This window comes from Gymnogyps californianus, chromosome Z (genome assembly GCF_018139145.2).
Source record: "Gymnogyps californianus isolate 813 chromosome Z, ASM1813914v2, whole genome shotgun sequence".
In the NCBI taxonomy this organism is placed as follows: domain Eukaryota; kingdom Metazoa; phylum Chordata; class Aves; order Accipitriformes; family Cathartidae; genus Gymnogyps; species Gymnogyps californianus.
Genome location: NC_059500.1, coordinates 53,503,604 through 53,519,426, shown reverse-complemented (window position 1 = coordinate 53,519,426; position 15,823 = coordinate 53,503,604). Strand labels below are relative to the sequence as shown.

The 15,823-nt window shown below is 43.2% G+C and overlaps 1 protein-coding gene across 1 annotated transcript in view; it reads right to left on the bottom strand.

The window, feature by feature from the left end:
- GLDC (glycine decarboxylase) overlaps window positions 1–15,823 on the bottom strand; it is a 50,646-nt gene that overhangs the window by 12,668 nt on the left and 22,155 nt on the right. The window contains 9 exon segments of the mRNA XM_050913327.1: window positions 5,664–5,739; window positions 6,669–6,811; window positions 9,805–9,846; window positions 9,938–10,022; window positions 10,531–10,628; window positions 11,197–11,277; window positions 12,035–12,174; window positions 13,230–13,335; window positions 14,355–14,451. Of these exon segments, the coding sequence (XP_050769284.1) occupies window positions 5,664–5,739; window positions 6,669–6,811; window positions 9,805–9,846; window positions 9,938–10,022; window positions 10,531–10,628; window positions 11,197–11,277; window positions 12,035–12,174; window positions 13,230–13,335; window positions 14,355–14,451 (868 nt within the window).

Genomic DNA, 15,823 nt, shown 5'->3' with positions numbered 1-15,823 from the left:
CACCTCTCAGGTTTACAAGAACTCTCTTTTGTCAGGTTACAATGGTATAGCTGAGAAGTGACTCCTTGAGGTCAAAGTTTCAGGTAGTTAGTGTAGAAGAGAATATAAATCAAGCCTTTAGACTCCAGTGTTACCAACTGAAGATGATCCTCAATGAATCAAAACCGATTTGCACTATTTATCTACAGTTTTTGTGGCCCTTGTGAAGCAAGGTTACCTCCATATATCCTATAGACATTTATTTGAAGCAGTTTGAATGGACAAGAACTGGATGAACCTAGAGACTTCTATTAGTAGCTACCAAGGCATACCAGAGGCTTGTCTGCTTCTTCTGTCAGGATTGGCTGTACTGGGAACCAAATGACGTTATAAGCAGTGTAAGTCTTACATAATCAGTTCCTGTTCCCTTTGTAACTGAAAAAGCTGGAGAGGGAGTGTCCTACCACCTTGAAAAAGCAAAAAAACCTGTCATTGTCCATTGTCTTTCGAGGCATGGACGTCTGGGCCTAGATCCATCTCACTGAAGATCTGAATCACTGTTTCACATTCATGAGTAGCCTGTGTGATGGCTTCAATGGTTAGGTTTGTGCCTTGATCACGAGCCCTTCTGTACGTTTCAGGTCTCTCCCTAAATGTCCTGATGTTTCATGGGCCCACTGACCTGTGAGTAACTCATCCTTAAGTTCCCAGTTCAGGTCTACCTAAGTCACTTCAATTCTGGCAGGCTGGTCTACCTGCTTGTTGTTTTGGTGTTCTTCAGTGGTGCTGCCCTTGGGCTTGTGAACATCTGTATGACACGTATCTTTAGAGTAATGCTTTCTACCCAGGCAGCAATGTCTTGCCAGAAGGCAGCAGTCCAGATGGGTTTACCTCTGCACTGCCAGTTGGTCTGTTTCCAATGATGCAGCCACCCTCACAGGGCATTTGCCCCCATCCATGAGTCCGTATTGACACAGAGTACTGGCTGCTTTTCTCGTTCAGCTATCTCTAGGACCAACTTCTGCAAACTGGCTCGAATTGCCTTCTCCTTTGATGGCTTTGACAACCTGTTGTGTAGGACTCTACACAGCAGCCTTCCACTTCTGATGGTTTCCTACAACACAACAGGATCCACTGGTAAACAGACCATACTGCTTTTCAACTTCTGATAACTCATTATATGGTGGCACTTCTTGTGCATGAGTCACCTCCTTGAGTGATGCTCTGAAATGTATGCCTTCTGATGAGTCCATGATCTCTTCCACGATTCCTGGGTGGCTGGGGTTCCTCATGCAAGCCTGTTGCATGAGCAATGCTACCCACTTACTCTATGCAGCATCCTTTGAACATCCAGTACAGCACAGGCAATCATGCTGCTAAGAGGAGCTGTGCATCTCTACCAACAACTTCTGAAGCAGCTTAGCCCCCCTCATACACTGCTAGTATCTCTTTTTCAGTCAGAGTGTAGTGGGCCTTGGATCCTGAATACCCCCAGGTCCAAAACCCTAGAGGCTGACCTTGTATTTCTCCAGGTGTTTTCTGTCAGAGACTCCAGTTGAGGCTGTGCTCCCCGGCTGCAGTGTAGAGTACGTTTCTCACAGCTGGTCCCATCTGGATGGGCCCAAGGGCTACCACACGAACTATCTCCTCTTTGATCTGTTCAAAGGCCTGTTGCTGCTCAGGGCCCCACTCAAAATAGTTCTTCTTTAGGGTCATTCAATAGAGAGGGCTCACAAGCTGGCTGTAACCTGGCATACACATGCATTCTCCAGTAATCTACAACGCCTAGACAAGCCTGTGTTCCTTTCTTGTTAGCTGGTGGGGACATAGTTATTATCTTATTGATTGCAGCCCCAGGGGTGTGACAACATCCATCTTGCTGGTTTAGTCCCAAGAACTGGATCTCTTGTGCAGGTCCTTTGACCTTGCTTTGGTTTTATGGCAAAACCAGCTTTCCGAATGATCTGGATTATTCTTTTCACCTTCTCAAATGCTTCCTCTGCTGTGCTGCCCCATACAATGATGTCATCCATGTATTGCAGGTGTTCAGGGGCTTCACGCTGTTCCAGTGCAGTCTGTATCAGTAAAAGACTGATAGGTAGGTAGGGTTGTGCTTCCAGCACTGCGGCAGTTGGTTCCAGGTGTACTGGAAACCCCGCCACATGAAAGCAATCTGTGGCCTGCACTCTGCTGCCAAATGGATAAAGAAAAATGCTTTGGCAATATCAATCGTGCCATACTGCTTGGCCACGTTTGACTCCCGTTCATACTGGAGTTCTAGCTTGTCCCACATGGCAGCACTCAATGGTGGCATAACTTCGTTCAGGCCATGATAGTCCACTGTTAACCTCCACCCTCTGTCAGACTTTTGCACTGGCCTTATGGGACTATTTAAGGGTTATTAAGTCTGGCTTATCACTCCTTGGCTCTCCAACAGATGAATCAACTTACAGATGGTAACTAGGGAGTCTCAGCTGGTGCGATACTACCAGTGGTGCACCACCATGGTGGCAACCAGCACCTGCTGTTCTTTGTCATACAGCAACTCTACAATGGAGAGGTCAGGCAAGGTTGACAGTTGTTTAATCTTCTCTGTGTCCACTGTGGCTACACCAAAGGCCCACCAGTACCTTCTTGGGTCCTTGAAATACCCTCTCCTGAGGTAGTCTATGCCAAGGATACATGGAGACTCTGGGCCATCACAATAGGATGCTTCTGCCATTTGTCCCCTCTTAGGCTCACCTCAGCCTCCAACACAGACAACTTTTGGCATTCCCCTATCACTCCATAAATCCAGGTGGGTCCCGCCCCCTCCTACCCTGATGGCATTATGGTACAACGTGTACCAGTATCCACCAAAGCTTTATACCCCTGTGGATCCGATGTGCCAGGCCATCAAATCCATACAGTCCATTAAACTTTGTTATCCCCTTCCTCCGCCTAGTCAGAGGCAGGGACCCTTTACTCCTGGTTGTAGTATTCACTCTCTGACTCCCGTGGTGTCAGACCAGAAATCCCTTCACCAAGCTCAGGAGGAGAGGCATTTTCAGCCCTTATTCTGTGTCTGGGGGACTGCTGGTTGCTTTCGACTGTCTTGGCAGCAACTGGTGCGGCGGCCTTCTTGGTTGGTCCCCTCTTAGCAGCTGTCTTCCCCTGCAGTTCAGGTACATGGGCTCCTAGCTTGGAGGTGGGTGCATTGTCCCTCTTCCTCGTGTCCTACCCTAGCCACACAGGAAGAACCAGAGGGTGTCATGTGGTGTGCACCTGGGGCTCCCTTTCCCTCTGGCACGGGGAGGCTGACTCCATAGGGCACCCCTGACAGCCAAGACACTGCCTGTGGGGATGAGAAGTGGAGGGATTCTCTTTGAAACACCCTGGAACTGGCAAGACAGTCTCTCCACAGTTGGTATGTCAAGATGTGGCCAGTTGGTCATCACCAGTGAGTTGGCATATGACACTGATGCATTTTCCAAAGACCTCCTCCACATGGCCCCTGTATACTGGATGTCATGCAGATCTGTGGAGACCGTTTGTTGTCCAGGTCACTGCAGACCACCTCCATCACTGCTAATTCTCTTAGATACTGAACACCTTCCTCAGCAGGGGTTCAATTGCCTCAGTAATTGACAAGATCACCCTTGACAGGACACCTGACACTCGATAGGAACCACCTCCAGGGGCTGCAGATTGTCAACTCTCTTCTGCTTTCTTTGTTGATTCCCTGGTCCCTAGCAAGGGATCCCAGCTGCTGGACTTCCCTGCTCTCAACTCCTGACTATCCCCTCCAGCATCCTAGCATTTGGGCAATCAGGCAACAATATGCTTGCCTGGCTAGCAGCCGTAATTTTTCCACATATCTTGGAGCTTGCTCAGGGTTAGGGATGGGGTGGTTTCTGCCTCTTGGATGACTTCTATCACTTCCTCTTTATGTTCCCTTGCCAAAGGACTGGCTTCCTGATATCGGACCCTTCCTCCTCCTCCTCCTTCACTAATTGATGGTACAGTCCTGTTGACCTCCCCTGCCAGTGCTTCCTTTTTACTACTGGGGCAATCACTGTGGTTGAGGTTTGGGTCCCTGTCTCAACCATCGTGTCCTTAGAGGTAGAGGCCCACTTTCCCCTGCTGCTGTGACAGTGCTAGACAGAGGCCCAACAGGCACAGGCCAAGCCCCAAAACAGTGCTAGGAGCTGCTGGGTCTCATTGGGTAGGCAAGGCACCCTTCCATCAAGTGTTGTGCCAAATCAATGGGATTGCATGCCTGGTCAGGTGTAAAATCCCAGGTTATAGGAGGTTATAACAGCCCTAGGTACCTGCCCAAACCCTCCTACACACCCAGGGATCAACTGCCTTGGGGCACATTTCTCTGTCAGCTCAAGAACAAGTTGTTTACTCTTACACCAGGACCAAACCAGGTTCCACACACCCAACAACAAGCCAACAGTGTTAGATAATAGGATCAAACATCTTATGTAAGGATGTACAAAAACCTCAGGAGCCCATGCAACAGAGCTGGACACATCAACCCCAGAGGAGAAGAGGGAGATGTAATCCCTTGTTCTCTCCACAAGGTAGCTCATGCAGCACAGGAACGGCATCACAGCCAGGCCCGTATGCCAGTCCAGGTATATGGCCATTGCTTTTATCAAAGTGTTTCCAAGCACAGTGAAATACATTGATAAGCATCACAGCAAAGAGCAAGAGCCAAAAACAGCCATTAAAAAGCCCTAGACTCTAATACATAGTAAAGCAAGGAAGCTCTGTGACCCACACAGGAGCCTGCCAATTAACAAATTAACATGCTCAGATCAAAACTGTCATTACCTCAAGTCCCACGCTGGGTGCCAAAAAGGACTGTGATGGGTTGACCCAGCCAATGGCCAAACACCCACACAGCTGCTCACTCACTCCTGTTTCCCGTGGGACAAGTACAAAATGGAAGTAAGGTGAGAAGAGTCATGGATTGAGAGAACAACAGTTTAATAGGGAAAACAAAGGCCATGTGCGGAAGCAAAGCAAGAAGAGGCACTTCCCATGGCCAGGCAGATGTCCAGCCACTTCCTGGAAAGCAGGGCCTCAGCACATGTAATAGTTGCTTGGGAAGAAAAATGCCATAACCATGACCTTCCCCACTTTGTCCTCCTTTCCCCGAGCTTTTATTGCTGAGCATGCCATTATATGGCATAAAACATCCCTTTGGTCAGTCTGGGTCAACTGTCCTGGCTGTGTCTCTCCCAGCCTCTTGCCCACCCCCAGCCTACTCCCTGGAGGGGGGATGGGGGGCGGGGCAGGGCAGAGTGGGAAAGAGAGAAAGCCTTGACACTGTGCAAGCACTGTTCAGCAATAGCCAAAACATCCCTGTGTTATCAACGCTCCTTTAGCCACATATCCAAAGCACAGCACCATATGGGCTGCTATGGAGAAAGTTAATTAACTCCATCCCAGCCAGATCCAGTACCATCACCCTTTGAGGGAGTCCCCTTTCCTCATTTCCACTGTCTGTAAAGTAAATAAAGACTTTTAAGATGGTACCCATGATCCATGAGGGAAGCCCGGAATACTGAAAGCTTGTCACAGATGAAGATACACAACCTAGTTTCTCTCTACTTGAGTCCCAGCTGCTGAATCCACTCTCCTTTCTCCACTTCCCACCCAAAGCTCTTCCCCACACGAGTGTTGACACTTACAGTTCTATGACGTTCTCCTTTTGCATTTAAATAAGCTTTGATTGCAGCCAAACCTGTGTACTCTCCTTGGGCTCCACTGCAAGAGGAACACAAACCCCGTTACACAAGCACACAAACCAGAAAGTGCCAGGTCTCTACTGAAACTTCAAAATTGTCCAGCCCTAATCCTTCTCAATGGCTTTAGGCAAGTGTCAGCGAATTAAAAGAAGCAGATCCCATGGATCAAATTAAAAATGGACAAGCATTAATTAACAGCTCTTGCCTCTTTTGCAAACAGTAGATGAAAAAAGTTATGTCATTTTATGTGGTTACACTATGATGTCAAATCCTTTTGGTGGCTGAGTTGATCCCCATTTCTGCACCTAGCAGGGGACTACGTGCTTGACTATAGAGGCAAACTAATACTGAAATGCATAGTAAAGCGTACGCAGTGAAACATAAGAACTTTCAGTGACGTCCTAAGTGTAGAGTAAGTCCTTGCTGCTCATTTTGTATCAAAACTACTAAAGGACATAAACAGGCTGCAGCAGTACTCATTCAGCTCTGCTTTATTTATTTCAGTGAGGATGCAGATCCTAGGCATTCTTCAGTCAAACCTAGTATTACCTAGTGCATCAAATATCAGTTTCAACAATTATATAGTTGCCAGCTCATACAGCTTATTACTATTTGAAAGCTTTAATTTTAGCTTATAGAAGGGTATCAGTAACATCACCATTGTAAGCAAGCAATGGCGGAGAAAACAGCCTTCATAGAGAGGAAAACATGGGAAAAAAGATTAAAAGAATAGAAAAGAACAAATCACCAAACTTTTAGAAGAGACAAGACAAAATAAGGTTCTGTGGGTTTGAAAAAACAAATCTTGTTTTCATAACCTTGCATTCAAGGCTTCTCTTTGTCAAATTTAATTTTAGAAACTTCTTCCATTTTTGGCTTGCACATTTTCTTTAGAGATAAGTTTTTGGAATCATGTTAAGGAGTAAATGTTCAGAAAAAATTTCCTACCTGTTTGGTTGGAAGGAGATTTTGTCATAGCCAGTAATCTCACATAGGTCTTTCTCTAAATCCTTGAAAAGCTGCTGATACCCTTGAGCTTGATCCAGGGGCACAAAAGGGTGGATGTTGGCAAATTCCTTCCAAGAAATAGGCTATTAAAAAAAAAAAAAAAAAGCATGTACTGTAACAAAAAATTCTGCAGACAACTCCTCTGTTTTGTTGTTAAACTCTATGAAGGAAAGAAGCTGCCCTCTGCTCAAATAAAAATCAAACATTTCTTGTGCAAGACAAGTTCCCAACCTCATTGTAGGATGCAGCCTGGCTGAACAGAGAGCTTTGGCTGGAACTCAGGAAAAAAAGGAGGGTTTATGACCTTTGGAAGAAGGGGCAGGCAACTCAGGATGACTACAAAGATGTCACGAGGTTATGCAGGAGAAAATTAGAAGGGCCAAAGCCCAACTAGAACTTTATCTGGCTACTGCCGTAAAAGACAATAAAAAACGTTTCTATAAATACATTAGCAACAAAAGGAGGGCTAAGGAGAATCTCCATCCTTTATTAGATGTGGGGGGAAACATAGTCACAAAGGATGAGGAAAAGGCTGAGGTACCTAATGCCTTCCTGGCCTCAGTCTTTAATAGGAAGACCAGTTGTTCTCGGGGTACCAGCCCCGAGCTGGAAGACAGGGACAGGGAGCAGAATGAAGCCCCCATAATCCAAGGGGAAATGGTTAGTGACCTGCAACACCACTTAGACACACACAAGTCTATGGGGCCGGGTGGGATCTACGCAACGGTACTGAGGGAGCTGGTGGAAGTGCTCACCAAGCCACTTTCAATCATTTATCAGCAGTCCTGGCTAACCGGGGAGGTCCCAGCTGACTGGAAGTTAGCAAATGTGACACCCATCTACAAGAAGGGCCAGAAGGAGGATCCGGGGAACTACAGGCCTGTCAGTCTGACCTCGGTGCCGGGGAAGGTGATGGAGCAGATCATCTTGAGTGCCATTACGCAGCACATACAGGACAAGCAGGTGATCAGGCCCAGTCAGCATGGGTTTATGAAAGGCAGGTCCTGCTTGACTAACCTCATCTCCTTCTATGACACGGTGACTCACTTAGTGGACGAGGAAAAGGCTGTGGATGTTGTCTACCTGTACTTTAGTAAAGCCTTTGACACCATTTCTGACAGCATTCTCCTGGAGAAACTGGCTGCTCATGGCTTGGACGGGTGTACTCTTCGCCGGGTTAAAAACTGGCTGGATGGCCGGGCCCAAAGAGTGGTGGTGAATGGAGTTACATCCAGTTCGTGGCTGGTCACAAGTGGTGTTCCGCAGGACTCAGTACTGGAGCTAGTTCTGTTTAATATCTTTATCAATGATCTGGACGAGGGGATCGAGTGCACGCTCAGTAAGTTTGCAGATGACACCACATTGGGCAGGAGTGTTGATCTGCTTGAGGGTCGGAAGGCTCTACAGAGGGATCTGGACAGGCTGGATGGATGGGCTGAGGCCAATTGTATGAGGTTCAACTAGGTTGAGTGCCAGGCCCTGCACTTGGGTCACAACAACCCCATGCAATGCTACAGGCTTGGGGAAGAGTGGCTGGAAAGCTGGCTGGCGGAAAAGGACCTGGGGGTGTTGGTCAGCAGCGGGCTGAATATGAGCTGGCAGTGTGCCCAGGTGGCCAAGAAGGCCAATAGCATCCTGGCTTGTATCAGAAATAGTGTGGCCAGCAGGACTAGGGAAGTGATCGTCCCCCTGTACTTGGCACTGGTGCGACTGCACCTCGAATACTGTGTTCAGTTTTGGGCCCCTCACTACAAAAAAGACACTGAGGTGCTGGAGTGCGTCCAAAGAAGGGCAATGAAGCTAGCTGGTGAAGGGTCTAGAGCACAAATCCTATGAGGAGTGGCTGAGGGAACTGGGCTTGTTTAGCCTGGAGAAAAAGAGGCTGAGGGGAGACCTTATTGCTCTCTACAACTACCTGAAAGGAGGTGGTAGCGAGGCGGGGGTCAGTCTCTTCTCCCAAGTAACAAGTGACAGGACAAGAGGAAACGGCCTCAAGTTGCACCAGGGGAGGTTTAGATTGGATATTAGGAAAACTTTCTTCACCGAAAGGGTTGTCAAGCACTGGAACAGGCTGCCCAGGTAAGTGGTTGAGTCACCATCCCTGGAAGTATTTAAAAGATGAGTAGATGTGGTGCTTAGGGACATGGTTTAGTGGTGGACTTGGCAGTGTTAGGTTAACGGTTGGACTCGATGATCTTAAGGGTCTTTTCCAACCAAAACAATTCTACGATTCTATGATTTCCAGTAACAGTTTTTTTAATATTCAGCAGATGCTTAAAAATCCTTAGTTTCACCTTCTAGGTCACCTACCCTTATGTAGAGCTGTTGGATCACAGGGCAAACAGAGAGGAGTCGTGCAGAATAGTACATAACACTCAGTTTGTTTCACAGTTTTGTTGCTATCCATTTTAATTACAAGGGAATATAAAGACAAAAAACAGTGAAGGGAGAAGACATAGAGAAGGCAGTAAGAGAAAGGGGACAAAGGAAACCTAATGAAATATCAAAGTGAGAAGCCAATAGGGAGAGAGCAGAGGAAGCTCATTCAGAGTCAAAAAGTCATTCAGTACCCAAACAGCCTGGCTAAGGCTCTGCTTCATTTGCTACCAGCTAGAAAAATGAAGATATCCGGGGACTCCAGCTCCTCACCTGGGGAAAAGGAGTGCTATCCTAAGAAATAGCAAACTGACAAAGATGCATGAATTGCCAGTCCCACCTGACTCTCTCTGTATTTCTGAGGATTTGACTGTAAGATTTGTAAAGCAGATAGAAGTTAGGTACTGCAACACTGCAGGAGGGAACAGGACTGTGACACCTAATTCCAAAAATTATTTTCATTATTTTTTTCAGAATGGAGCCTTCAAAGCCACTCACCCTCCTGCTGTTGTTGCACTCCTACTGTGCTTTTCGGACCTTTTTTCCTAGCAGAAAAGGGAGCTGATGACTTTAGCTACTTCTGAAACTGCCTCCTCAGCTGGAGTACTAGACCAAAAGCAGTCTTTACTTCTCTACAATGACACTGGCTAGATAGTTTACTCATGTGGGTCTCAAGTAAGACAGTATTATTGCAACTTACTGTAAGTTCAGCTGAACTATTGAGCTTCATTGTGCAGGACCCCTAAAAATACAAACACATTTGTCAGTATTTATTGAAGTATATAAATATGTACGAAAGTACCTAATTTTTTCTCTTTTTGGTAAATACCTACCAAAGGAATCATGCTGTGAACAAGGGAAATATCTTTGTTTTCTAATCTTTTCATGTACCGCACGATATTTGTCTCAGAGTGATAGCTGGAGAACAAAGAATGTGGTGTTAAGGCAAGCAGACTAGCAATACCAGCTGGCTGATCTGTGCTCTAACATAGGAAAAGCCATAAAAAAAGAATTAAGACTGAGGATAATTTTTAATATATACTAGCTACTTCTTTCCAAATCGGTACTTTATGCTTGCTAATAGCAATGTGGATGAAAAATGCCTATTATCATTTACTCAGAAATGCTATCAGTAAATATGGAATAGAAGGGCTCTAGTAAGTCTGCTGACACTATGTCCTCAAATAATAGCTTGTACAATGTAGCAGATTAATGGAAAAACACATCCCCCATGTGACCATGAGTACTGCTTTACTCATTTAAAATGTGAAAGATGTCTAAAAATGTTACTAAATAGATTATTTCAGAGTAACGAGTGACTGTGAATACAGCTACAAAATTGTCCTCAGCTGAATGCAGTACCACTTTTGGAAGGAGATACTTTCAGATTCCGTTAAAATATCAGATATACAGCATTTTCACAAACCTGCTGAAAACCTGATGTGTCAAGAATTTGGAAGTTCTCTTAAATGGGGTGCTAAAGATGCCTTTGGTTTCTTCGCCCATACCCTCAGCAATTAGCTCCTTTGACACAAAGAAACATGGAGTCAAATACTTTCACGGAAATTTCTCCTTTCACAGTCAATTTCCATCAGAACTAGCTTATGCTACCAGCTTACCTCAAGATTTAACCAGCTCTTTAGGTAAAAAAAAAAAACTTTATTAGCATACGTACCTGTATATATCTAGCATGACAACAGCATTATATTAAAACTGGGTACAGATGTCTCAGTAGTCCTCGTCTTGGAAGTATTGCTGCTAATTACTAATGACATGCAACAAAAATTCCAGTGGGAAAGAAATAATTGACCATCATGTCCTAACCCTCACAAAACAAGTAACAGCCTAAATGTAAGGTGTCCAAGCTGACCAAAAGGACTAAGTGTCAAAATCAGAAAATGGCGCTACTTGGTTACATAAATCATTGTTATCTATCTCATACTGCCTCTTTCTTTAAGAGAGGATCTGAAATTCTCATTATTTAACAAATGGTCATCACATAGACACCCTCTGTCCCATGAGCAGTTCTGCTTTTCACTAAACTTCTGAAACATTCAGATAATTTAATCTGTATGATCTGTTGTCTACTTACAGCTGAAGACTCGCAACCAAAAATCCATAATATGTCATCTAGGTCTTTCTCATTTACAGTTTCATCAAGTGATACTCCAAGCTATGGATAAAAGCAACAGTAATTACTCAAAGCTCTTAATTCCAGAGGCATACTATATTTGTTCTGGTCGAGAAAAAATATTCCAGAAACACAGGAGGAAAAAAAAGAAAAAATCAACCTACCCAACAATATGTAAATGTCACTTCATTTTATGTAATAGATACATAAATTTATTTTATTTACATAAAATTTTCCAATTCCTACCTATCCCCTGCTAAACCATCCAAGCCAGATGGCTCACAAACTTCAACACTAGTGACCTCACTTCTAGTGTTTCTAAGTGTTTTCCATTTAATAGGAAAGTTGCCCATTTTGCTAGACAGCCCCCTCCCCCCATCCCATTTTACAGAGCATATTAGACTTTGCCAAAAGTCCTTAGTGCCTACTGAAACGTGGTTTAGATTTCAATCTATCTTTAAACACTGCCACAGGACCTGAATTCTGGATGCCACCTAGCATTTCATCATTAAGTTTTAGAGTCTCTCTACTCTAGCCCTTAGCAGCATATTTAACATAAAACAATTAGATAATCCTTTTAAATAGACATAAAATGAAAATACAATGATTATTTCTGGAAGTTCAGTACATCACTTAACAACTTAATTCTTTATATTATCTTTATAATTGACTGATATAGCTGAGCAAATTACAAGAAGTCTTAAATAATTTTGTTCTGTTTAGCACGGGTAATGACTAGAAACTTAATGCAGAAAAAGTCATGCTACAAAATTTCTGAAAGGTTTAGGGAGTTACTTACTCTGCCATCACTATAAATCCGAAAATTTATCTTTCTAAGAGCTGCCCTATCCAAAACCTCTTTGACTGAGCATCCACACGTGATCGTCAAGGTATCAAAGAACACATCATGATGCAGTTTATGACCGGCTCGCCTGAGACCTATAAAAAACAGTAAGTTAATTCTATTAGCTGCATACTGTATTGCTTGCTTACACAGTACTTGCATAACAACACTATCAATCTCATAAGTAAACGCTTTTACATAATAAAGCAAAATATTCCCCTCGTATACAGAGCAGCAAAATCACTAGCTTTTTAGTGAAATGTCACTGTGCATGAAATGCATCTAAATCAGATTCAGACCTAATTAATAATACAGATTGAGTCTAGGGAAGATCCTTTCAATACATCAAATTTGTAATACATACAGTAGCAGAATTAGCATACGAATGCAATAAGGACAAAATCACAGGAGTGGGAAGAAAAATTTTATTCTATAAATGGATATTAACCATCATGGAGCTTGCCATAACAAAGTTTAGGGTCTTAGTGCTTTTCACAGCACCAAAAGGTCTTCCAGCTATGCTCGCAAATAAAGCATGGATAATTGTGGCAATCAGTCCTCAATTCCCAGCACTCCAGTTCTGCATAGCTCCTTCTGACAGCAATGATAGTCATGCCAGTGAAAAAAACCTACCAGACCACATAGTCCAGTGCAATCATTATTTTCTGCTACAGACTCTGTGCTTTCGGTCAGCTGTTAAGCTTTGGGATTTCAGTCATAGCAGGTATGATACTTCACCCAACTTAACTGAAACTGTTCGTTTTTCTTTAATCTCATTTATTACTTATTTTTGCTATGTTGTTAATACTCTGTGCGACTTCTGTGTGTAAACTAGGATGGTCCAGTAAGTGAAGTACAGAGCTTGCAGCTAGAAAACAGCATTTGAATCTTGTAATCTAGAGACTCGCTGTGTAGACTTCTGTTAGCTTCTCAAGGAAACAGAAGTAATGCTTGCAAGCTCATATCACATAGATATCTAATTCTTGGATGTCATTATCAGAAGTACACAAAAACATTAGCTATGAATTTTGTATTAAAATATTCTCTCTAGAGTTGAGAGAACACACATCATCTGGTAAAAAAAACCCATAAGTTTATTCAAGAAGGTGTAAGGATTTAAGAACAGTTTCTGCAAACATTAAATACTCACCTTCAGCCAAGATTAGAGTAGCATTGTGTACCCGTCTTGCAATATGCCTTAATCCATCAGCCCCATGGTACACACCAAACATGGCTGCCATGTTAGCCAGAAGAGCCTAGGATCCAATTTAGGACATTATTAGTAGTAGTATTAGTACTAGTATTATCAAAGATTACTTCATCTTAGTTTAGTGGAAAGTTTCTTTAGCACCTAGGGACAACCACGTATCCTCAGCTGATGTTATACTTGATTACGTGTTGCCTACAAAATAACAGGTGGGAAAGGCAAAATACTTTTATGAAACTGTAAGCACTGATTATGAATTCAATGCCCTTTGAAATGTAACTGTGTCAGCAATTAACATGAACTTAAATTCAACTACTGAAACAAAGACGTTTGAAGACTCTTAAGTAAAGCTAGTCTCATAGGAAACTCATTGTTTAGGATTGGTACAAAATGTTTATGGAATATCTCATGAATACTAAGTAATTAAGCTCGTTTTAATATTAATAATCCCTCCTCAAAATCTGGCACAACATTAAGAGCATGAGCAAAGCATTGATAGGAGCAGAAAAAATTATGAACTTGTTTGGCTGAGGGTCTGTGGAGGCATGCTGAAGATAACTATTTTGGATAATTACTTAATCATGGGATTTTCCTGTAAAGATAGCTCTTTGGCGATGTAATATTTTTGCATCAAATCACATAGACAAAAACACAAGTTGTGACAATTTGAACAAGTAGTTTTAGAATTTAAAAATGGAATTTTTTTGCCTTGAGAGGGCAATTTCAGATCATTAGAATTCCATTCCATTTTATTAAGAAATCTGCCTCATTCATAACAAAACCAGCACTACTCAGTGGCGTTCACCCTGTGAGACAGATGCACTCATGACACCGTGCAAATCCGAGGCTAAAGGCTTTATTAAAGGAAACAGATATTAATGCCCTCTTTTCAAGCAGGGTTCCATTTTTCAAAGGACTCAAAACAAATGCACAAACACCAGAATATTTCAATGTTCTTCATTTTTCTAGTAAAAACTCTCAAAAGTAAAGCTAACTCAAATTAATGTGATGTTAGGACTATAATCTTATGGTCCTTTCTACCGCTGCAAATAAAGCATGACGAGTTACCTGCGCTGTGCAGATGTTGCTGGTAGCTTTATCCCTCCTGATATGCTGCTCTCGTGTTTGCAAAGCAAGTCGGTACACTTCCTTTCCATTTGCATCTCTAAGTCACAAGCGAAAATGTTGCTTCTGTTACTTTAAAATTACAGTAATTTAAGACATTGGGCTCTATGCAGGCTAACCTGAAACTAGTTATCTATCCTCAGAGACAGAAAAGTGCTGGAGAGAATAAAGCATAAATCAGGATAGCTGTGATATCAAACAGAGAGTGAGACTAAAGTCTCTAGATTTCTGTTTACATCATGGCTGGCAAATGTGACCAGTCGAGTATACAGCGAGTTTTCAAAGCATACTACACCAAAACTTGGTATTTGCCTTAAAATGCCACAGATTATTGCAAGTGTTTTAACTCAATAGTAATCCAGAACTTAATTTGAACAACACTGAGAAGGCAGCATCTTTTCTAAAGATGTCAAGTAAGAGCATGTTGAGTGTGTATATAAAAATAACCCATCCAACAAGGTTGTATGAGATAACTGAAAGGGCTCTGGCCAATCCATACTTTAAGAGGTCCTTTTCTAGAGTTCTGTCCTGGTTTCGGCTGGGACAGAGCTAACTCTCTTCTTAGTAGCTGGTACAGTGCTGTGTTTTGGATTTAGTGTGAGAGTAACATTGATAACACACTTTAGTTGTTCCTAATAGCGCTCATCTTAAGCCAAGGATTTTTCAGTCTCCCATGCTCTGCCAGCAAGCAGGTGTGCAAGAAGCTGGGAGGGAGCGTAGTCGGGGCAGCTGACCTGAACTAGCCAAAGGGGTATTCTGTACCATGGAACGTCATGCCCAGTATATAAACAGGGGGGAGTTGGCCGGGAGGCATGGATCGCGGCTCTGGCATCCGTCAGCAGGTGGTGAGCAACTGCATTGTGCATCACTGGGGGTTTTTTTGTTTGGTTTTTTTCTTTTTCCTTTTCCCCCCCCCTCTTCTTTTTTTTTTTGTTATATTCCTTTTCATTACTATTATTATTATATTTCATTATTATTATTTTTAATATTATATTTTACTTTAGTTATTAAACTGTTCTTATCTCAACCCACAGGTTCTACCTTGTTTCCCAGTTCTCCTCCCCATCCCACTGGGAGCGGGGCCGGGGCAGGGGGGGAGTGAGGGAGCGCCTGTGTGGTGCTTGGCTGCAGACTGGGGTTAAACCACAAGTTCCTAACATGTTAGAAGTGGAGAGGTAAGAGCCAATCTAATATCCCTTAAAACTATGAAAACTTCCAGAACACCCATAAAAAGAAACAGACAAACTATGTACACATATTTATAAATATATATATATATGTACCGGTGTGGGGGCTTGAATAGCTAGACTACTTGCCTCAAGTACTTACACACCAGTTACATGATATTTAAATCATGTTTACTCTAGCAGTTGTTTGGGGATTTTGACTATAGAGCTTAGTTTATCATCAGT